This window comes from Myxocyprinus asiaticus, chromosome 2 (assembly GCF_019703515.2).
Source record: "Myxocyprinus asiaticus isolate MX2 ecotype Aquarium Trade chromosome 2, UBuf_Myxa_2, whole genome shotgun sequence".
Lineage (NCBI taxonomy): Eukaryota > Metazoa > Chordata > Actinopteri > Cypriniformes > Catostomidae > Myxocyprinus > Myxocyprinus asiaticus.
This window is the reverse complement of record NC_059345.1, coordinates 29,568,234-29,591,941: the sequence shown is the minus strand read 5'-3', so window position 1 is coordinate 29,591,941 and position 23,708 is coordinate 29,568,234. Positions and strand designations below refer to the sequence as shown.

Below are 23,708 nucleotides of genomic sequence, written 5' to 3'. Positions count from 1 at the left end.
AGAAACATCCAATGGTTTACTCAGACATTGATTCTATAAAAGATATTGCCTGATTTGGACATGTGAATACTTTGCGACCGACCTTCGTTTCTATTCTCAGTTTGGCCAGAAATATCAGAGCGAACAAGATCTTTTTCTGATGTAAGAATTTCTTACATTCCTTGAACCGATCGCGTTTCTCTCTTGTAGAACTCGCAAAGTCCGAGAACAAGAAAACATTTTGGTTCTTCCAAGAAAGCTTCCCTTTGCGCCTCGCCTGGCGCAACACAAGATCTTTATGGGATGATCTCAGAAATCTGGCCAGAATCAGTCGGGGCCAGTCTCCCTCAGCAGATCTACGAGCAGGGACTCTGTGAGCTCGCTCGATTTCCATCTTGTGGCCTGTTATGTCGAGCAGACTCGGGAAAAACTCATCTAGGAATTTCACCATATCTCTGCCCTCCTCATGCTCAGGAATTCCAACAATTCAAACGTTATTCCTGCGGCTTCTGTTCTCAAGATCTTCAAGCTTTTCAAGGAGATGTTCCAAATCAACTTTGGTCATGGGTGGATTAGCAGTTAATTCCCTCTCCGAAGATTCTAGAAAATTGATTCGTTTTTCAACATCAGTCACTCTTGTACCTAACTCAGAGAATTTTATTTCCATCGCCGTTATCAATCGACGTATTACAGCGAGATCCTCCAAGTCAGCAAGAATCTTCGTCAACATCACCGACATGTTGGACAGTTGACGCTGGATTCCTTCTCCCGGCGTGCCATCCAGATCGAGTCCCCGGTCTGTAGGCCTGTCGGGGCTTTCATCCTGAACACGTAAGAGTCTTTTAATATCTCCAGAGCCCGAGGATTTTGACTTCTTTGCCATGTTTATCTCAAACAGTAAATGTGTAACTGGGTGTATCGAATTTCACTGGATTATATCATGTAAATAATTAAAAAAATTTGCAAAGTGTGCAGAGCTGTCTCTCACATGTCTACCCTTCACATGGCATCACATTCAGGATTTTGCAAAAGGGATACATTAAAGCACCAACTATATGATTTATTTTTCTCTGAATGTGGCAACACCTCTAAACTCACCAGGGCGTGATCTGAGACTAAGATGTTTCCAATTGAGCAATAAACAACAGATGAAATGAGGGACTTAGATATATATATATATATATATATATATATATATATATATATATATATATATATATATATATATATATATATAAATCTATTCTAGAATAAATCTTATGGACTGATGAAAAAAATGTATAATCCCTACCAGATGGGTTCAAAAGTCTCCAAATATCTGTAAGACCAAGATTTTTACACATCCTGTGAAGTGTCAATGTTGCTCTAGGTGGCTTACACACTTTTGCTTCACTATGATCAAGGACTGAGTCCATCAAAAGATTAAAGTCTCCTCCCAATATTATATCATGAGGGGTGCCAGTGGCTTGTAACATCCCTTCAAGATCTATAAAAAAAGCCCTGATCAGCGTTAGGTGTGTAAATATTAGCCAAAATCAAGCTTTGCCATTGAATTTCTGCTAAAACAATAATGACTCTTCCTAATTTATCTTTAATCTGTTTGAGACCTTTGAATTGTAGATTTTTACTTATCACTGTAATGACTCCCTTGCTCTTACTCGAGCCAGCACTAAAGAAAACTTTCTTAAGTTTAAGAAAATAAATAACCTTCCTTCTTTTCATGGGGTGCCCCAGCCCATTCACATTCCACATGGAGAGAGATAATCCACTCATATTAACATTTGACATATTAGAAAAAATAGATTGTGTGTCAAAAACAAGATAATAAAGACCACATTCCAATATTAGTGTAACAATCAAACCCCAAACATCCCCCCAAACCAAACAAACAGAAAAAAGAAAAATGTGCGCATTAACCCCGCGCATGACAGCGCCAACCAGCGTCCATCTCTCTAAACTTAAACAGTCCATGTACGCCTACGAGAGTACCCGTGACAACTTTGCCGTTGGATTGCTCAAGTCCGGTGTTTCTATAAAAATACAACAAAAAATAGTCTATAAAACAAACTCCAGCCAATAAGCGGAATAAACACATAGATTCATCCACATAACTATCCCGAAGGTGTGTTCTTCCACAGAACAAGTTCCAGCCGCTAGCGGAACCAGCACAAAAAAAAAGGGAAAAGAAAATAGAAAAGAAAAAGGGGCTGTTCAGTTCTTCGGCAGTCAAACGAATGTTCAGTAAGCCAGCCCATTCGGCCGATACATGAGTGCAACAAAAGACCCAAACACTCTAATGTCCTGCAAGAGATATTCCACAAAACAAACTCCAGGCCACAGAAGGCATAAGCACCAAAAACGTGCAGATTCATGCACAAGCTGTCCCGAAGAAATTATATTCCACAAAACAGACTCCAAGGCGCCCAGCTTCCTCGGACTATCAAGTGTATGCTCAGTGAGTCAGGTCCACTAGGCAGCAACATGAAAATCACCAGATGGCTTACTCACTCCATTGTCTTTATGAAGGTCAATGCTTGTTGTGGGCATGTAAATATTTTGCGGCCATCCTTAGTATCTATTCTCAGTTTGGCTGGAAACATCAGAGCAAAAGCGACCTTCTGTTGATGAAAGAGAATCTTGCATTCCCTGAGAGCCCGAGGATTTTGAATTCTTTGACATATTGTCTTCATAGAACAGTTAAGAATCAGGGTGTATAGAATCTCACTGGTTTATGACACAAATAGCATTAAAACTAGCAAACTACGAAGAGCTCGCCGTTCAAACATCCGACCCTTGCATGGTGCCACACGACTCCTGTGTTTCCTTTCTTTAAAATTATGTGATTACCTGTAATTTTACTTGTTTTGTGGTGCAATGTTTATACAAAACATAGTGTCCACTGTTGGTTATTTGTTTACCAATAAACAAATAAGCTATAAATGGAAAGTGAACCAAGCTTATTTGATTAAACTCAGCTTTATTTTCATCCTTCGGATGAGACGTTAAACCGAGGTCCTGACTCTCTGTGGTCATTAAAAATCCCAGGACACTTCTCAAAATGAATACGGGTGTAACCCCGGTGTCCTGGCCAAATTCCCCCCTTGGGCCCTTATCAATCATGGCCTCCTAATTATCCCCATCCATGAATTGGCTCTATCACTCTACCCTCTCCTCTCCACCAATAGCTGGTGTGTGGTTTGCGTACTGGTGCACTATGGCTGCCATTGCATCAACCAGGCGGATGCTGCACACTGGTGGTGGTTGAGGAGAGTCCCCGTATGCTATGTAAAGCGCTTTGAGTGTCTATAAAACACTATATAAATGTAACGTTCATTCATTCATTCATTATCCATAATCTTTGAATATGTACAGTATATCCCCCAGTTTCTGATTTTGATTCTTTTTTCTATTTCTGTCAACTGTGTAGTGTTTCAGAGGAATGTATTTTTCAGAGAATGTGTTGCATGTGTTTGGTTTTAGATTGTGTTTAACAGTGATAAAGATACAGAGGTGATGTTTAGTGGTTAGTGCCACTTGCAACATGCTCTTATAGACTTATAAGAGAGAAGACTGTTTTGAATACCAGAATACACTACTGGAACTACAGTACTGAAACTACAGTACTGAAACTGGATGTTGATTCTCAGTCAACTGTTGAGGTAAGCTCCTTAAGGACTCATAAAGAAAGTCACTGTGTACAAGCTGTCATTGCATAATGCTGTGTCTCTTAATTTTCTGCCACATTCTGCCTATTACTGGTAATTAATTTAAGCTTGTGTTTGTGTGAAACTGGGCAGGATCATTTTGACACAGACATAGCTCAATGCTGACTTTATTTCATTTCAACAACTTCATCATATCAAAAACAATTTTGATGTTGTAATTTTTTAGTATGTTACATTGTATTCATCTGTTCATACTTTGATGACATTTCTTGAAAGCTTCCTTTGAATACATTGTAGGGTATACACTTTAATAAAAACTATAATTCTTATTTCTCCTAGGGAAAAAAAAAAGTGGTTTCATGGAGTATTGTGCTTCTTTAATTTAATTTAAACATAATTTATGTATCTTTGACTTTTCTCCCCAATATGTATCTTCAATTGCATTGTCACATGTTGTCATACAGATATAACACATAACCAGATTGTGTAAGGTCAACTGTAAGGTTAAACCAGCACTGCCTGGGTTGTGACTTTGTCACACTGATTTGGCTTGTTTTGCCTCTTGAGAAAAACAGAGCTTTTGTTGCTGCTGCAGAGTAGGCAGAACCCTTGGAGACAAGTTTTAAGTTTTCAACTCCAAGAAAATTTGTTTACAAAAAAGTACAATAATCCACAGACATCAACACATGCCAGAATGTTGCAACAATGTCAGTGATTTTGTGTTTCCCAGTCCCCACTCTGCTATACAGCATACCACAATTTAATAGTAAAACCCTTGTTTCTGTATTATCATTTTTGTCCTACAGGGGCAGTATTTACCTCTCAATTTTATAATAATGTTTTCCTAGTGGCACTTGATCCCTTTTTCTAATAAGTGTCACAAGGTCTCAGGACCCTTTTCTGTTGTTAGTTAACAGTAAGGGCAGTGACCCAATGGTGTTTGGCTACTGTCGCTTAGAAAGGTTAGACAGGTCAAGGATGATTGAATGTTCAAATGAAATTAAAAGACAAACAGAGCTGCATTTTAGCTAAAGTTTAAGAATACAGTAAAGTTTCTTTACTGTAGACACACTAAGAATAACCCCTAAAATTAATTTATGCATAGCTTATTCTAATTAATTCATAAGATAATTTTTTTAAATATCTTTTTTATACTTTCTTGATCTCACAACCCCAGTATCTGTTTGCTTGTTAGTTTTTTAGTTTTGTGTGTGTGTGTGTGTGTGTGTGTGTGTGTGTGTGTGTGTGTGTGTGTGTGTGTGTGTGTGTGTGTGTGTGTGTGCTGTATATGTGTACACTGCTGTGTGGGCTAAGATAACTCTGGAAAGTGCTTATCTGCTGTATGTGTGCAGTACAAATAAATAATCTCTCTTGTTTTTAAACCATAATGCACATCCTTCAAAAAAGCCAAGTGGTCTGCATAATGGTTTTTTTTTTTTTTTTTTTTTTTTTTTTTTAAACAAGTAAATTCAAATTATCTTTAATTCATTGAAAAACTCAGTGGTGATACTTAATTTTGCGTAAATGTATAAATAAAATATTGCATATGAAAAATGTTCAAATAAAGAATAATCTATATTTTATACATCAGACAGATATGGTTTTACACTGTACGTCGCTCAGGCTCGTGAGCGCTGTTGTTCTGTGGAGCGTGTGTAATGAATGGTAGGGAGGGACTGAACACGGAGCACGAGTACGAGCACTCACTGCCCTCCTCACTACCAATTATTCTGCCTTACGAGATCCTCAGTCCGGCGGTTACCAGCATTTTCAATGCACTGTTACATGCAGGTGCAGAGAGATCGTTAATCACCATGAACGCATCTTTCGCTTATGCACCGAATTGGCCTTTGGCAGTTTATGGTAAGCTTCAGCCTCACCTTTCAGTTCTTTATTAACACAACAGCGACATGCTCAAACCATTTCAAATGTGACATTGTGTTTAATATTCTGAGCTTGCATTTCAGTGACTGTAATGTTATATGTGCCAACTGCATGCTTAGATTGATTTTACTGTGAAATAAGGACGATATTGCATGATATTGCTGTGAAATATCAGCAGCTGACTCATGTACATAGGCGGAGGAGATTGATCAGAGACTGGCAACTACACACAAGCAGCTGCACAGCCGGGCTATTGCGACAAGCTACTCATGCTATACATATACAAATACACATATACATACATACATACATACATATAATTTAATGTAGTGACACGACATGAAATGCGATGGTAGTGAAAAACACACTGAATTAGCTTAGCTTACTGGCTTCTACCGGTTTGTTAGCTTCACTCATGCTAACATGCTAACGTCTATAACTTATAGACGTGAACACTTAACTGTTTACTAAAGTATGCACAAAATATCCTCGTTTTGAACACAAATAACATGTATTCTCGTCTTTTATAACGGGGCTCAGGAGAAAGTACAGTTTACGGAAGGTTTGCCGTCAGTCAGCTATGTGAAAGGATGGTTTAGCCAGATGATTAAGCAAACCAAGATTGGCTAAACTGGCTCTAGTAATCATTGGAAACCAGTGACCCTTAAACAGTTAGCTGAAAACGTCACAGTGATTTCACCTGCCATACAGGCTAGTTGGAAAGATATGTAATTTCTAGAACCGAGAGGCTAAATAGATTTGCTGCTAAAGTACATTAATTGACAACCTCAAGTCAAAGTCAAGTTGGATATTATAAGATAACTGGCAGTATGAACTTATAGAACTGGTGTTGTATTCTTTTGACAATCTGAAAAGTAGATGAGGTTGCTACACTACCAGCAGTATAGACCCATCTTCCTAATAAGAATAATTACTGCTGTATATAGTATAAAACTTATGCTCATATACTCTTTGAAACAGATAGGAACTAGCAGACATATGATTTCGAAATATTGGATTTAGCGCATGTTATCATAGAGTCATGTGAAATGTTTTTAAAAAGATTAAAGAGCTGTAGGCTGGATTGTTTTAATTAAAAAACGGTAGAAAATTATCAGGGATATACCATGCAAGCATTAGACGACATTTGCCTATTGCACTAGTGCCATACTTTTTGGCCTAGTCTCTTATATGATTAAACAAACAATGGTATATGATGAGCAAAATCAGACCTACAAAATTCTAAAGTCGACCTACTTATGAAAGTTTGCTGAATCAATAAATAAGTTAACAATCAATGCGATGATTCAAGACCTAGATGTATACCCTCGTGCTAAATATCCAAAGCCTGTAATTTCGATAGTTACTTTGGCAAGTTGACAAGTATGTGTCATCATAGGCTCTTCTAGACCTGAAGAACTCTAGCTAGGTTAGTGCTGAGTTGACAGCTGCTGTTTCCATTTCATTTAATGCATGTTTACTCGCCACTTTGGATTGTAAATCTTTGTTTATGATTGTACCAAAATGTCTAGACTAGTAGTTTTCTTGACATTTTTAATGTCTACTTTAAACAGATGCATTGATTTTTGCATTATTTACTGAGTAAGGAAAACAGGTTTATCTGGTAATGTGTGTGAGACAGTTCACGGCTCAGTTGATTTACTGTACCTGTTTATCTCTCAGATGTGACATTGTGGATGTAAATTGCACCATGGCTGTGATGATACCGCCAGTAAAACTAAAATGGCTGGAGCACCTCAACAGCTCCTGGATTGCTGAGGATAGCGAGTCCATCTCCACGCGCGAAGGAGTCGCTCTGCTGTACGGCAAGCTGCTGGCCAACAAGGAGGTGGTTCTTCTCCCTCAGCAGGTTCTCTGTCTGAAGGGCCCGCAGCTGCCGGATTTCGAGCGGGATTGTCTGTCCAGCGATGAACAGGAGCATTATCTGGACGCGTTGCTGGCCAGTCAGCTGGCTCTGGCCAAGACGGTCTGCTCGGACTCACCCTTCGCATCTGCCTTGCGCAAACGCCTGTTGGTCCTGCAGCGGGTTTTTTATGCACTTTCCAACAAATACCATGACAAGGGCAAGGTCAAGCAGCAGCAGCACTCAACTGAGAACACTCTGGGTTCTGCTGATTTGCAAGCAGTTAGTGAGCGACCTCGCTCTAGTACAGATGCTCTTATTGAGATGGGCGTGCGGACAGGTCTTAGCTTGCTGTTCGCTCTGCTCAGACAGAGCTGGACTCTTCCTCCGGCAGGGCCAGGAATCAACCTCTGCAATGATGTCATCACTACAGCCATCGAAGTGGTGGGCTCCCTTCCACCGCTATCACTGGCCAATGAGAGCAAGATTCCACCAATGGGCTTGGACTGCTTGGCCCAAGTGACCACGTTTTTGAAAGGAGTGACCATGCGGAATTCAGGGGCGGATGTGGTGGGGAGAAGGCTGGCATGTGAGTTGCTTCTGGGGTTGGCAGCACAAAGGGGATCACTGCGCTATCTGCTGGAATGGGTGGAAATGGCACTGGCTGCGTCGGCTGTTGTCAGCAGCCTTGAGCCCAGCCAGGATACACAGAGCCAAGAGGGACTGATGGGATATGACTGCTTCATGAACATTCTAATGCAGATGAGACATTCACTGGTACCTAATCACTAAAACACAACAATCTTGTCATGACACCATTGTTAATGCTAATTAAACCCTAGTTACATTCATTCTCGCCCTGGTTACATGCTACATAAAAAAAAAATTCTGGATTTGCAATTACGGGATGTTTGAGTGGAGAGATGGTATTGTTTCTAGCAAGAGGTGTGTTAGCTTGTGTTTTGGATGTCTGGTGTTGTAGGGTTCATCTGCCGATCGGAGCCAGTTGAGAGAGCCGACCCACACACATGATGGCCTTTGTTCCCTGTATGAGGCTGCACTTTGTCTGTTTGAGGAGGTAACACAAAAACTGTGGTCTAAACTATTGTGAAAATGTATTTATGTAGTTCAGTGTAGTCAACATGCCACTGCTTTTTAAGGGCTAAATATGTTATCACATGCGAATGGGTGGATCGTGTTAAAGTGCCAAAGCTTTGCAATAAACGTGCCCTTTCTCATATACCAAAGTATTGATTTCATAATGTTATAGGTGTGTCGCATGGCTTCAGACTACTCAAGAACCTGTGCGAGTCCAGACAGCATCCAGGCAGGCGAGGCAGCTATGGTATCTGAGACCTGTGAGGTGTATGTGTGGGGCAGCAACAGCAGCCACCAGCTTGTAGAGGGCACTCAAGAGAAAATCCTACAACCAAAACTAGCTCCCAGCTTCAGCGATGCACAAACGGTACAAAGCATCCTCATATTAACCATTCATAGTGTTGTAAGTATTCTCCTCTGTTCCCACAATTTTTCTCTTCTAGCAGGTATGTTTTACTGACCAAATCTTCAATTTTTCAGATTGAAGCTGGCCAGTATTGCACTTTTGTCATCTCCTCTGATGGTTCAGTCCGAGCGTGTGGGAAGGGTAGCTATGGCCGCCTGGGACTGGGTGACTCCAATAACCAGTCCACTCTTAAGAAGCTGACGTTTGAACCTCACCGTGCCATTAAGAAAGTTTCATCATCCAAAGGCTCAGATGGCCACACGTTGGCCTTCACCAGTGAGGGTGAGGTGTTCAGCTGGGGTGACGGAGACTATGGCAAGTTGGGTCACGGCAACAGCTCAACCCAGAAATACCCCAAACTAATACAGGGCCCTCTGCAAGGAAAGGTACTTGGCTTATATAGTTATGCATCACTTGAAAATTTCAGGCTCTCAGAACATATCTGTGAGTTTAAATGATTAATATCTTGGATTGCTTGTGTGTGTTTGTTTGTTTTTAGGTGGTGGTTTGTGTGTCAGCGGGCTATAGACACAGTGCTGCAGTCAGTGAAGATGGAGAGCTCTATACATGGGGAGAGGGGGACTTTGGAAGATTAGGTATATTCTAACTGTTTATATTTCTGCTATATTTATCACGTACACACTAGGGGTGGGTAAACATATAGATTTTCCAATGCAACGTGATCTTTGTTTGTCTCTTTTTAATACCCTTTTTGTTGTTTAAATTCAGTAGTTGATAAAAAAAAATAAAAAAAAGAAACGTTTTAATCTAATCACGCATAGGACAGATGAGATAAAGCCTTACAGGCACTTTTTACAGAAATGCTGGCTTTCTTAAAGAGACAGTGCTGGTTTTTAACACGTGTTCAACAAATCAATGTAAATACCTGTAAATCGTACAAATTATGTAATTAAACAGTAAATATGTAACAAAATAATATTTGCAATATAATATCATATTTATTGATTGAATACATGAATTTGTTAATTTTTAAAAAGCTAATAAAATATAAATAGTAAAATTAATATTTTCGTAATGTACCTATTTAGAAGGTCCACTGTATAATTACTAGCATTAGCTGGGAGATAATTTCTTTCATATGTAAGCAAAAGGGACATTATAACTGAAATATACCCATATGAATCGATATTGAATCAAATAGAAATCGGAATCGAATTGAGAGCTTGTGAATCGGAATCGAATCGGGAAATCTGTATCAATACCCAGCCCTATATACACTACATATCTATAGGGTTCCCATATCCATGGTAAAGCTGGAAAAATCAAAATTGCTCTTTCTGGGTGCAATTTCTATAAAATGATTTTAAAAATCCAGTGATCGTGAGCAACTGGGTAAGTCATGGAAATGGATCTGTGAAAATTAGTAGGAACGCTGTATCTGCCAGCTAAATGATTATATATATTTCTTTGTATTGTGTTTGTGGGTCAGTGCTTTTGTTTGTCTACACTTTATGTAGGTCATGGTGACAGTAACAGTAGGAATATTCCCACACTTGTTAAAGACATCAGTAATGTGGGTGAGGTGTCCTGTGGAAGCTCCCACACCATTGCCCTGTCTAAAGATGGACGTACTGTCTGGTCTTTTGGAGGTGGAGACAATGGTGAGTTGACACTAGTGTTACAGAGGAAACAATTGTATGGGGCTGATGTGCTGTTCGTTGTGTCACTAGGTGTGCTAATGTTATCTACTCTGTTTTATCCACATATAGTGAATATTGTATGTAGAGTTGCTTATGTATGGGGTGATGGAATGTTCAGGTAAACCACTCATCATCCTTTGTTGATGCTTCTCTCCAGGTAAACTGGGTCATGGAGACACTAATCGCGTGTATAAACCTAAGGTGGTGGAGGCACTTCAGGGAATGTTTATTCGCAAAGTATGTGCTGGCAGCCAGTCATCCCTGGCCCTCACCTCTACTGGTCAGGTATGTCATGAAACTGATTATTGAAATCTACCTCGTACAAAATCTCACTTTGCAGTTTGATGTCGTAGTTCAGTGTATTTAATTCCTGGTTTATGTATTTATTGTGTAGGTATATGCTTGGGGCTGTGGTGCATGTCTTGGATGTGGTTCGTCAGAGGCCACGGCTCTAAGACCAAAACTGATTGAGGAGCTCGCTACAACCAGAGTAGTGGACATCTCCATTGGAGACAGCCACTGCCTTGCTTTATCACATGGTAAGATGGTACCAAACTTTACTTGAATTGAAAGATAGAACTCTATCTAAAATTCTGTCATCATTTACTTCCCCTTATGTCATTCCAAACCTGTATTACTTTATTTTTTGCATGGAACACAAACTAAGAGGTTAGGGAATGACAACCTCCGTCACCATTCGCTTTCATTGTATAGAAAAAAGGTGCAGTGAAAGTAAATTGTGACTAAGGCCACGTCCACTTTTTCTCTACGTTTTGCCCTTCCGTCCATACTGAGATGGCATTTTTGACAGTGAAAACTGAGCTTTTTGAAAACGCTTTGTCTAAAGGAATAAATGTGAAAATGCCATCTTTTCATCATAGTGTTGACAGGGAAAATGGAGATATCTGAAAACGATGACTTATTTGTTGTCGTGCGAGGCAGTCATGTGATCCATTCAACCCAAAACAATCAAAATGGCAGCCATGTTGTAGCGGCGTTGTCATGCCTGCTACCCACTTTGACAGTGTTGTTAAAGATAAATGTCACTTTGTACAACTTTCACATTGCATTTCTTCAAAGGCCATTGGAAGTTTACTTTGAATTGTTGTCCGGCGAAGAAACATGAGGACAATTGCGTTTCAGACCGTGCATGGAATGGCGATATTTTAAAATTTTTTTTTACATGCGCAGTAAGGTAATCTGAGTTTTCATATGTTTTAGTGTGGAGGAGCAACTTTTTGAAAACTCTTTTCGAAAGTGAAAACACCGTTTTCAAATGTATCCGGATAAATGTGGACGTAGCATAAGTCTTTTGCCTAACTTCTTCTTTTGTGTAACACGGAAAAAGATATCCATATGGGTTTGAAACAACATGAGGTGGTAAATGATCTTGCATCAAATCATTCCTGCACATACTTTATTGTATTTCATGTTATAACAAATAATAAATGCAGTATGATAAAAGTATATAGTTACATTTATGTTCCTCCTCAAATTTCCCTTGGATCATTATCCAGTTTTCACTTTCAGTCTGTTCCATATAGAAATATACATTATTTTCTATTGTAAATTGAAGGATCAATGGCTGGTGATAGGTTGCTGTTGTTGGGTTTTTGAATTTACTTCTTGGAGCTGTACTGTAAGGGTTGTTTGTACTGTAGTTTGAGATAGTGGCGAGAGAGAGAGGGGTTAGCATTAGTAGCAGGGTATGTGCTGACTCATAGAGACTCAGATAAGGTGAAGCAAGGGGCCCTCACATGTGATGTAAGAAACAATTTGATGCTGTTTGCTTAAACCAAACATGTGCATTTCACAAAATGGAGGGGTCAGATTGTCAGCTCAGGCCAGACTGCTTCACACATCTGCACCACAAAATGCATAAGCCTGAAATAATGTGCTTTTTTATAAAACTGTTTAAAACTGTTCTGATGTACTGTGGATTTGATCAGAGTGTTTTTTTTTCATGTGGATGTGTTTGTTGAAGACAATGAAGTGTATGCCTGGGGCAATAACTCCATGGGCCAGTGCGGTCAAGGGAATTCCACCGGCCCCATCACCAAACCCAAGAAGGTGATTGGTTTAGATGGAGTGGCCATACAGCAGATCTCTGCTGGCACCTCCCACAGCCTGGCATGGACTGCTCTACCTAGAGACAGGTTGGCAAAACCTTTGAACCCCAGTATGAGTGGAATTGCTGCCAAAAGTCTTTTAAAAAGAAAATGTTTATTTTGTCCAATCATTCATTCAGTACCAAAATAAATCACATTTAAATTCTATTCTATAAATGTGTATGTATTGCTCTTCAAGTAACGTTTTAGTTTGTGCATTCTTATGGCAAGAAGTTCTGTTCTTTGGGTGTCTTCCTCTCTTTTTCCTTTCTTGACCTTTAGTTACTTTATTTTCAAAATGTCTGATTTCTATAGATCTAAGCCATTAATTGTGTGTGTGTGTGTGTGTGTGTGTGTGTGTAAACAGGCAGGTGGTGGCATGGCACAGGCCGTACTGTGTGGACCTAGAAGAAAGCACTTTCTCTCACCTCCGCTCATTTCTGGAACGATATTGTGATGGCATCAACAACGAAATCCCACCACTGCCTTTTCCATCCTCCAAGTGTGTATTCTCCCACTACCATAGATTAGTGGAGTTTGGTCCCTTATGTTTAGACCCTTATTTTGGATAGAATATCATTGAAGAATCCCTGCTGCTAATGAGATTTCGTTGAGTCCCACTGGTCCCCATGAAATGTCTTGACAAGCACGGTTTCTCCTATGTTGATGTTTTTCCTACAACAGGAAGTCAGGATGGGACATACTGAAGAGTTTGTCTCTTTTTTTTTTTTTTTTTTTTTTTTTTTAAATAGCCAATAGCCTTTAGTTTACATCACAGCCATGAACATATCAGAGGCAGGTGGTTTAGTGGGAGGGAAAATTTCTCATTCTAGAGAGTATTTAATTGGACAAAAAGTTTGTATACACCCATGAGTGCAGTGGGAGTCATTTGTATTTTTGGTCAATTTTCCAGGATGAGGAAGACTTAAATATGCAGATATCTGCTGAAATTTAATTTAGTTTACTTTTAGGAGTACACTAACATATAGATGGCATACTAGAAGCCAACTCCAATTTTATTTGAATTTATTTGAATTTTCCGGGTTCAATACAAGTTAAGCTCAATCGACAGCATTTGTGGCATCATGTTGATTACCACAAAAAACTAATTTCAACTAAAACTAATTGCTTTTTTTTTTTTTTTTTTTAAGAAAAGGACGAGTCAAAAATACATTTTTGAGGTAATCAATATTATGCCACAAATGCTGTCTACTGAGCTTAACTTTTATTAACCCCACAATATTCCATTACTCTACATTTAAAAAAAACATAGAGAAGATATTAAGTGTGAATATTGAGTGTGTTTTCTTGCATCCTGAAGTTCAGATTGTAAATTTGATTTTGGTTTAACAGGGAGCATCATAACTTCTTGAAACTGTGCCTAAGGCTCTTGTCCAATCATCTGGCTCTAGCGCTTGCAGGGGGCGTGGCTACCAGTATCTTGGGACGTCAAGCACGGCCACTCCGCAATTTGCTCTTCAGACTGATGGATGCGTCAGTGCCGGATGAAATCCAGGAGGTCTATATTTGTGGTAGCGTGCTTGGATGTGTTTGTGTGATGCATTTGATGACCCGCATTTTCTTTAATTTAATAAAGTTATGTCTGTTCTGTAGGCCGTCATTGAGACTCTGTCAGTGGGAGCGACAATGCTGCTGCCTCCTCTAAGAGAGAGAATGGAACTACTGCATTCGCTCCTTCCTCAAGGACCAGACCGCTGGGAGAGCCTTTCCAAAGGACAGGTATGTGTGTGTGCGCCTGTTTGTAAGGAACAGATGGTCAAAGTTAACTTGCATAAGCATCTGTCAGTCATGCTCATGTGAATGTGTGTGTGTTTTCTGTCACAGAGGATGCAGTTGGACATAATTCTCACCAGCCTGCAGGATCACACCCATGTGGCATCTCTGTTAGGCTACAGCTCTCCTCCAGATGCCTCTGAACCTCCCAGTCAACCCTCTGACTCAACGCACATACCTGGCACACACCCTGATTCACATCCTGACACACATTTGGCAGAGATCCTCATGAAAACTCTACTAAGGAACCTAGGCTTTTACACGGTCAGTCCTCGGCAGATCAAGATCTCGAGGCTGCCTTTACACTGTCAACCAACTCCTATGTGTTTTTTTTGTTGTTTTTTTTAACTGAAATCTGGCACAGATCAGATCTTGTTTCATGGGTTAAAAACGCATATAAGATTTTTTCGCATCTAATTTGGGCCACTTTCATATGTGGTTCTGATTTGGATTTGTAGGCTTTTTGATATCTGGTCATTTTACTTGCATCTAGGTAATTGGTGTTTACAATACAGTATATATATCAACACACGCCTCATATATATACTACTGGTTGACTCCACAGGGTTCCAACTGCGCTTTCCTATAGTCTTAAACAATAGCCTGTTTTCATGTGCGTGTGTGTTTGTGAACCTCACAGGACCAGGCGTTTGGAGAGCTGGAGAAGAACAGTGATAAAATCTTGCAGGGAACATCATCCTCTGATAGTAGCCAGCCAGCTCACCTTCATGAACTACTTTGCTCTTTACAGAAGCAACTACTGGCCTATTGCCATATCAACTGCGTTACAGAGGTACATACAACATGCATATCTGTACACAAATCAGATGCACTGTCTTGGAATGTTCTGCCAGAATAATTTTCTTCTGTATGTGTGTGTCTGTGTTTGTCAGGGCTCCAGTAGTGTGGCTCTTCTTCATAAGCACTTGCAGTTATTGCTGCCTTATGCCACAGATATCTATAATCGCTCTGCAACTCTTCTGAGAGAAAGCTCCGGAAATGGCAGTGTGCGTGAGAAGCTACAAGGTATAAGAATATATACACGGTACTTAAACTCATTTGGAATTAACATATATGTAAAATATATCTCTAATATTCTCTCTATGAATCTCTGTTCGTGGATGTGGTAGATGTGATCTACATGTCTGCAGCAGGCAGTATGTTGTGTCAGATTGTGACGTCCCTGCTTTTGTTGCCTGTATGGGTGGCACGGCCACTGCTCAGTTACCTGTTAGACATGCTGCCCCCTCTGGACCGTCTCAACAGACTCCTTCCTGCTGCTGCACCTCTAGAAGAACAGGAGTTACAGTGGCCTCTACATGGTCAGACTTTATTCACTTTAACATTTTCGGTTTGATTTTCATATCAGTTTTACCTGTGTTTTGAAATGTACAAGAATTTGCTCTGCAGTCAGGGTGGGATTAGGAACTGGGGCCTTGGACTGCCATTGGGCTTCCAAAGCCTCAAGCAGCGTAAACCAAGACTGTACCAGGCCCTTGGCACATCCAGTGCGAATTGACCAGTAGGGCCACTGGGCCCCTCGACGAATTACTACTTATTTGAATACTATTTAAATTCTCAAAATATTACAGCAAAAACTCCAAAAGGTCGAAGTGTGCCTAAGTTTGCCTAGGGCATCATGGTACCATGATCTGGTCCTTGTTGCAGTGTTGTTCTGAAATGATCAAATATGATCTGTTGTGTAGCGGTTAAAGATCTTGGGTAGTAACCCAAAGATTTTAAGTTTGAACCCCATTCGAAGGGACAATTCACCAGTTTCATCATTGTGTCCTTTAGAAACACACTTGCACTGTAAGTAACTTTGGATAAAACGGCGGCTAAATGACTACCTAATTACTCGATTCTATTTGTATTTTCTGCCTGAACCACTTGTAGGTTTGATTGTTGAAATTGACATAAATTAGTATTATTTTGATTTCACTCACATAATTTACTGAGAACCTTTTTCTTTCCCTGTCTTCCTGTAGGCACCCCAGAACTGGTTGATCCAATGTGTGTGTCAGGACTAGCACAGTGCTGGGTGTGGTTGGTGGATCTGGAGCGCACCGTAGCCCTGCTGGTGGGACGCTGTCTTGGGGGAATGCTGCAGGGAGCCCCACCCTCACCAGAAGAACAGCACACTGCTCACTGGCTGAAAACACCACTCTTCAGTAATGGCTTAGAGACTGACATACCCCAGCTTGGTATACACATACTTTTTTATTCCTGCAAAACTCCTAGATCACAGGGTTAGCTGGTCTCTGATCAGATATTAAAGCTGAAATTAGTATGTTCATGTTTCAGATACTTGTATCAGCTCTTTGCTGGAAGTGGCTCTGTGTGGGAACGAGGAGCAAAGACCCTTTGACTGTCAGTTGCATGCTGACATGAGTGTGCTTGTGGATTTGGCCCTTGGATCAACTAAAGAGCCCACACACAGCCTGTGGACAAACATGCAGGACTATGCCATCAGTAAGGGTATGACACACTCATACTCGCTTTTTATCTCCTAAAGCAGTGATTACCAACCAGGGGTTATGCATTTTTAGATTTTCTCATTAATCGCAATTTTTATTTGAACGATCTCGAAATCCATTCTTAACATCCCAAGATTGATCTTTTAATATGCGAAGTAAAGAACAGAGATCCGTTCACTGCGTGTTGAGTTTGGTTTGATTTATTCCATGTCTAAAGTTGAGATCCACGGAATCCATTTGTCATTGATAATGTCTCGTTTAATATCCTTTCTGTTCTTTACAGTCAGTTGGTTGATCAAAAACAACAATAAAGAACCATTTAGCTAATATGTACTGCACGTGTGTGTTTGTGTGTGTGTGTGTGTGTGTGTGTGATATATACTGTATACAGTGTGTGTGTGTATATATATATATATATATATATATATATATATATATATATATATATATATATATATATACACACACACACACAGTACATATAAATAATATTTAGCCTTTAGTACACATCTTGTTGATGAAGGGGTACTTGAGCCTTACTGATGGTGCTGTGAGGGTACTTAAGGGAAAAATGGTTGGGAAACACTGTCCTAAAGAATAATAAGTTCAGTTGCTATTGCTGTTTAAGAAGTTCAGTTGTGTTTCTTATATTTGTCCTGAACCTACTACAGCATGGATCATACATCATATTTGAACTCAGATCCCTGCAATAGGGCACAATGTTTTTCTACATTTACTACCTTGAGGTTACAGCACAATTAATGGCAGTTGACTCTTATCTCAACTTGCATTTGTTAGGAATTGTTCAAGCCAACAGCTTTGATTTTTAGTCTTGTGTGTGTGCCTTTGGGACAGATTGGGACAGTGCGTCGCTGCCTAACGAGGCTCTGTTAGACACAGTGTCACGTTTCGTACTTGCTGTACTGCTGAAACACACAGGGCTGCTGGGACAGGCATGTGGAGAGGGGAGGTATGACCTTGAACCCAACATCACTATAGAAATTGGTACAAGCTGTGGACACTACTGAAACATTTATCACACATTTTCTCTCTCCCTGCAGATATCAGCCATGTAAGCTGTTGGCAGAGGTGTATCGCAGTGTTTCTAAGGTGCGGAATCGCCTCCTGGCTTGCAAGAACATGGAGCTCATCCAGACACGTTCGTCATCCCGAGAACGCAGGGTACAACTTCACTTACAGATACACAGATGCTCTCCTTCTCACACGTCATCACATGAGCGTAATGTCATTTCTCATTGATGTCTGCAACGTTCAGATTTCTGATAATGTGGACTCGGTGGAGATGGACCCTCAGGAGCACTCATTCACCCGAACCATAGACGAGGAGGCCGAAATGGAAGAAAGAGGCAGAGAGAGAGAAAGAGAGGAAGGACACCAGGAGCAGGAAGATGATGAGGAGGAGAGAGAGCATGAGGTCATGACTGCTGGAAGTGAGTTTTGACGCATGTCTGAAGGGCATGTGTGTGTGCTGAGATTGGCTGATGCTTTGGGTGGCATTGGGTGGAGTTGTCACACACATACACACACACTTTATACCTTGACTGTTTCCCATCCCAGATCAGAGATCGTATAGATTTTTAATTGTATAAATGTTATTGATTGAACATTACACAGGGCAAATGCACTGTGCTGTGTTACAGTACATAATATATACATATAGGAATAGTTCACCAGAAATTGAAATCACCCTCATGTCATTCAAAACTGGGATACTAAGTTTTTGGAGAATCTTTATGTATCTCTTTTCAAAACAATGTCATCACTATGAAGTGTTGTATTGAAAAAAACTGAGTTTTCATAAAAAAATGAAAATATGCTTATAATTTACTCACCCTCAGGCCATCCAAAATGTATCTGAGTTTCTTTCTTCATCAAAACAGAATTTAAGATTTTTAGGATTTCATTTCAGGCCTCCTCTTTAAATAATGCAAGTGAATGTCCTCCATCTTTTGACAGTCCAAAATGCATATTTAGGGTGCATCAAAATAATCCAGTCGACAAATAAAGTTCTTCTGAACCCAAACGATTGATTATTTTTAGAAACAAAACAATACTTATATACTTTTTAACTACAAATGAACGCTTCTGTACATCTCTGTGACGTGCGCTCATGAGAGGGATGACGTAAGAACTGGAGGAGGAGGCGTGTCATTGTTTACAAGAGGAGCAGCGTTGTACAAAAGTTTAATTGTCTTTGCTGTAGATTTGTATTGTTCAAAATGGTCGTTTGGCGTGTGTATACTGGATGCTTCAAACTTCAGAAACCCTAAAGAAAATGCATGCCGGGCAAAATATGAACTTTTCATCGATTGCCTATACATGATCATGAGCGATTGAAGCTCTGGCTTATCGCGATGAACCTGGATATCAGTACACCCCTACATTCTCTCAACTATTGGAGGGTGTGCAGTGAACATTTTACCCCTGAGGATTTTAGACCATCGAAAGAAACAAAGGGTTGATATATGTATCCATCGGCTGTGCCCGTGCTGTTTTTCCAGCGAACTCAGGTGTGTGTGAAAACTTTGTCATTGTCACGCCTCCCTAGGGCTCTGAACCTCCCTCAGCGCTCTGCTTCTCATCAGCTGATTTCTAATTCACCGCACCTGCACTCAATTCACTCGCTTATCACTGCTTGCATAAATAACACCTTCACGCCACTTCACTGTCTCACTGTGTTAACCCTGTAAATCTCAGTAAATGCTCTCGCTCGGTTTCACCTAACTACAACTTGTGTGGCTTGAATTCCTCACAGTCATATAGCCTATGTATTTCTGCTAAAGAAAAAGCACAAGTAGATAACGCAATGGCATTGCTTCAAAATAAAGGATGGTTATTTACTGCAGTAATGTTTTCTTTATTATTATTATTTGGAAATTATTTTTTTTATTTTTTATTATTATTTTATATTGTTTTGGACTGTTTTGGTTTGTGAACGGCGGTCTGTGCAAGTTTCTCTTGTAAACAATGACATGCTTCCTGCCTCCTCCACGTGATGCGTGACTTTACCAACGAGCTTACGTCATCCCTCACATGAGTGCACTTCACAGAGATGTATTGAAGTGAACATTTGTAGTTAAAAAGTATATAAGTATTGTTTTGTTTCTAAAAAATAATCAATCGTTTGTGTTCAGAAGAAATTTATTTGTCGACTGGAGTCGTGTGGATTATTTTGATGCACCCTAAATATGCATTTTGGACCGTCAAAAAATGGAATACATTCACTTGCATTGTTTTTTTTGTTTTTTTTTGTCATTAACAATTTTTATTGATTCCACACTCAAATCAACATAAACAGCACATGAAAACACGGAATCAGTTTTCAACAAAATATACCCCGCTCCCTCCCACCTTCCCCCACCCACCCAACACACATCCCAGTGGTCAGACACCGAATAATAACAGACACACATACAAGCAGACAGTCCAAAAAAATACTCAGACATAAAAAATTACAAAAAAAAAAGAGTTCCACAAATCAATTAATTACATACACACCATTTAAACTGTCCCTCTCCACTGTTCCTCCCTGGCACCCTCCAAGAAGGCCAAATAAGTGCCCCACTTCTTCTCAAAGGCACCCAAGCTGCCAGCCGCCTATGCGACATCTTTTCACTGTGCCCAATTTGGTGCACCTTTCATGAAATGAGGGTGCACCAGCCGACTTCCATCCCCCAAGGATCACTTTCCTGCCGATCATCACACTGGTAAGGACCCAGTTTTTAATGTGTGTGTTCGCTAAGTTAACCCCTGCCCCATCACCCAAAATACAAAGTCTGGGGCAGAATGAAATCTGAGTGCTAAGAATCTCACAGAGATAACTCTGAACCCTCGACCAAAACTCTTGAATCTTAGTACAATACCAAACGTGGGCTATGTCCTGATCCTCTGATTGGCATCGCCAACAGGTGGGTGTATCTTTAAGACCAAGCCTATGCAATCTAGAGGTTCTTAAATTGAATGAGGCGCATCCTTGCATCCCTAGACATAGTCTTGGCATTTTTTAAAATCTTACCCCATTCTTCATCCACCAGTACTAAATTCAAGTCTTTCTCCCATAACTTCTTGAGAGATGTCAAAACCCCATCCCCTAGACTCTGAATTAGCCAGGAATAGTACGCTGAAGCCTCGTGACCCTTTCCAAAAACCGCTAGTACCATCTCAAGAGTGTCTGCAGCTTTAGGGGGCTGTGTACTACACCCAAAGATGGTACAAAGTAGATGGTGCAGCTGTAAGTACTTGAAGAATGGAGATCTGGGAATTCCAGACCAATGTGTAATATTTTCAAAGGATCTCAATGCTCCATTTTCATACAGGTCACCCAGCGTAGCAACTCCCTTCTCAATCCATTCTGTCCAGCAAAAAGGGGACTTATTAATACACAGTTTAGGGTTTAACCAAATACTTGCGGCAACGTTCAGGTAAATGTCCGAATTGAGCATGCGGGAAACACTTGTCCACACTAACTCCATGTGTGAGATAATGGGATGTGTCTTTAGTTCTCCGGGAAGCTTGGTAGAAAGACATTGCAATGGCAAGATGGGGAAAGAAGTTATTGTTCAATGCAGAACCAGGGAGGGGCTCTTTCAGGTGGAAGCGACCAATGAGCCAAATGTCTGAGATCGAATGCATAATAATAAAATGAAATCTGGGTAAGCCTAGCCCACCTTTGTCAATCGGCCTATGTAACTTATTGAAATGTAATCTGGGGCGCTTATCATTCCAAATGAAAGACTTTGCTATGCTTTCAAATTGCTTGAAATAAGAGACAGGGACATCTACTGGGAGAGACTGTAGCAGGTAGTTAAATTTTGGAATACAATTAATTTTAATAACATTAACCTTCCCAATCATCGATAAATGTAATGAAGCCCACCTGTCTACATCGCTCGAAAACCTTTTTATTAAGGGATCAAAATTAACTCTGACTAAATCAGACAAATTTGTGGGGAATAAAATGCCTAAATACTTAATGCCCTGTTTGGCCCACTGGAAGGCGCCGGGCTGGAAGGCCGTTACTGGACAGTACGCTGTCAGAGCCAAAGCTTCGGATTTAGACCAGTTGACTTTGTATCCTGAGAATTTGGAAAAGGAATTAATAATTCTGTGGAGGCAAGGCATAGATTTAGTAGGGTCAGAGACTAATAATAAAATATAATCTGCATAAAGCAGAAGCTTATGTGCCACGCCTCCCGCCACCACCCCGGAAAATCATCCTCTTTTCTTATCGTGGCTGCTGATGGTTCCAGGGCAAGACAGAACAATATTGGGGAAAGAGGGCAACCCTGACGGGTGCCCCTATCCAGAGTAAAATAATCTGAAATTAATCCATTTGTTTGTACCGCTGCTACAGGGTGTCTATAAAGTAACTTAGTCCAACCAATAAATGTACTCCCGAACCCATACATTTCCAAAATCTTAAAAAGATAATCCCATTCTATTATATCAAACACCTTTTCGGCATCAAGTGAGATGGCAGCGACCGGAGTCTGATCATTCGCCACTGACCACATGATATTGATGAAACGCCTAATATTATCAGAAGAGCTACGACCCTGAATAAACCCCACCTGATCTATATGTATAGGAGATGTCATAACTTTACTTAATCGGTTAGCCAAAATATTGTACATCTAGCTGGATCAGGGAAATTGGATGGTAGCTTTTACACTCTTGGATCTTTGTCCTTTTTAAGAATCAGACTGATCTGGGCTTGTGTCATGGTTGGTGGAAGCTTTCCATTCTTTAATGATTCAGTATAAACTTCTAACAAAAGTGGAGCCAGTTCTGTAGCATAAGATCTAAAAAATTCAGCGGCAAAACCATCTGGCCCCAGAGCCTTGCCTGTAGGTAAGGACTAAATTACCTTGTCAAGTTCCTCCAGGGTTATCTCAGAATGAAGAGTTTTTTTGCTCATTCGTCAGTTTAGGAAGATCTAATGGTTCCACAAAGTTTCTAATATCTTCATCAGTAGATGAACTATAGAGATCAAGATAGAATTCTTTAAAGGCATTATTAATATCAATGGCTGAGGTAAAAATTTCACCACCAGCAGATTTCTCTGAGGGAATGGTAGAAAAAGACCCTCTCTGCTTTATATATCTAGCCAAAAGCTTCCCTGCTTTGTCCCCTTACTCAAAGTATGACTGTCTTGCCCTGAACAACCAAAACTCCACTTTCGGCGACAAAATAGTATTATATCTGTATTTCAATTGGGTCAATTCTCTGAGATCATCAGAGGACATTCGGCGCTTCAGCTCTGCCTCTGCACTTTTAATATTTCCTTCCAACTCCACGAGTTCTCGTGCTTTGGATTTTTTGGTGAATGAGGCATACTGAATGAGGCACACTTAAGAACCGCCTTAAGTTCCTCTCAAGCCACGCCCACAGAAGATACTGAGGACCAGTTGGTCTCCATATAAACATTGATTTCAGTCTTTAACATTTGTTGGAAATCAGGATTTTGCAAAAGGGATACATTAAAGCACCAACTATATGATTTCTTTTTCTCTGTATGTGGCAACATCTCTAAGTTCACCAGGGTGTGATCTGAGACTAAAATGTTTCCAATTGAGCAATCCACAACAGATGAAATGAGGGACTTAGATATAAAAAAAAAAATCTATTCTAGAGTAAATCTTATGAACTGATGAAAAAAATGTATAATCCCTACCAGATGGGTTCAAAACTTGCCAGATATCTGCAAGACCAAGATTTTTACAGATCCTGTGAACCGTCAGTGTTGCTCTAG

The 23,708-nt window shown here is 40.2% G+C and overlaps 1 protein-coding gene across 10 annotated transcripts in view; it reads left to right on the top strand.

Annotated features, from left to right (window-relative positions):
• Positions 1-5,314: 5,314 nt before the first annotated feature.
• Positions 5,315-23,708, top strand: part of LOC127413792 (probable E3 ubiquitin-protein ligase HERC1) — an 88,171-nt gene continuing 69,777 nt past the window's right edge. For 4 of the 10 annotated variants that reach the window (XM_051651216.1, XM_051651229.1, XM_051651222.1 and 1 more), the window contains exons 1-22: positions 5,315-5,507; positions 7,212-8,169; positions 8,375-8,470; positions 8,663-8,893; positions 8,971-9,282; positions 9,396-9,492; positions 10,375-10,518; positions 10,715-10,842; positions 10,952-11,096; positions 12,542-12,713; positions 13,033-13,167; positions 14,019-14,184; positions 14,280-14,405; positions 14,511-14,723; positions 15,100-15,252; positions 15,353-15,485; positions 15,590-15,781; positions 16,448-16,663; positions 16,764-16,937; positions 17,792-17,906; positions 17,998-18,118; positions 18,213-18,387. In XM_051651216.1, the coding sequence (XP_051507176.1) occupies positions 7,240-8,169; positions 8,375-8,470; positions 8,663-8,893; positions 8,971-9,282; positions 9,396-9,492; positions 10,375-10,518; positions 10,715-10,842; positions 10,952-11,096; positions 12,542-12,713; positions 13,033-13,167; positions 14,019-14,184; positions 14,280-14,405; positions 14,511-14,723; positions 15,100-15,252; positions 15,353-15,485; positions 15,590-15,781; positions 16,448-16,663; positions 16,764-16,937; positions 17,792-17,906; positions 17,998-18,118; positions 18,213-18,387 (4,174 nt within the window). In that variant the 5' untranslated portion in view covers positions 5,315-5,507; positions 7,212-7,239. Of the gene's footprint in view, positions 5,508-7,211; positions 8,170-8,374; positions 8,471-8,662; positions 8,894-8,970; positions 9,283-9,395; positions 9,493-10,374; positions 10,519-10,714; positions 10,843-10,951; positions 11,097-12,541; positions 12,714-13,032; positions 13,168-14,018; positions 14,198-14,279; positions 14,406-14,510; positions 14,724-15,099; positions 15,253-15,352; positions 15,505-15,589; positions 15,782-16,447; positions 16,664-16,763; positions 16,938-17,791; positions 17,907-17,997; positions 18,119-18,212; positions 18,388-23,708 lie in introns of those variants that run through there. The other 6 variants (XM_051651247.1, XM_051651237.1, XM_051651268.1 and 3 more) reach the window with 5 other exon arrangements.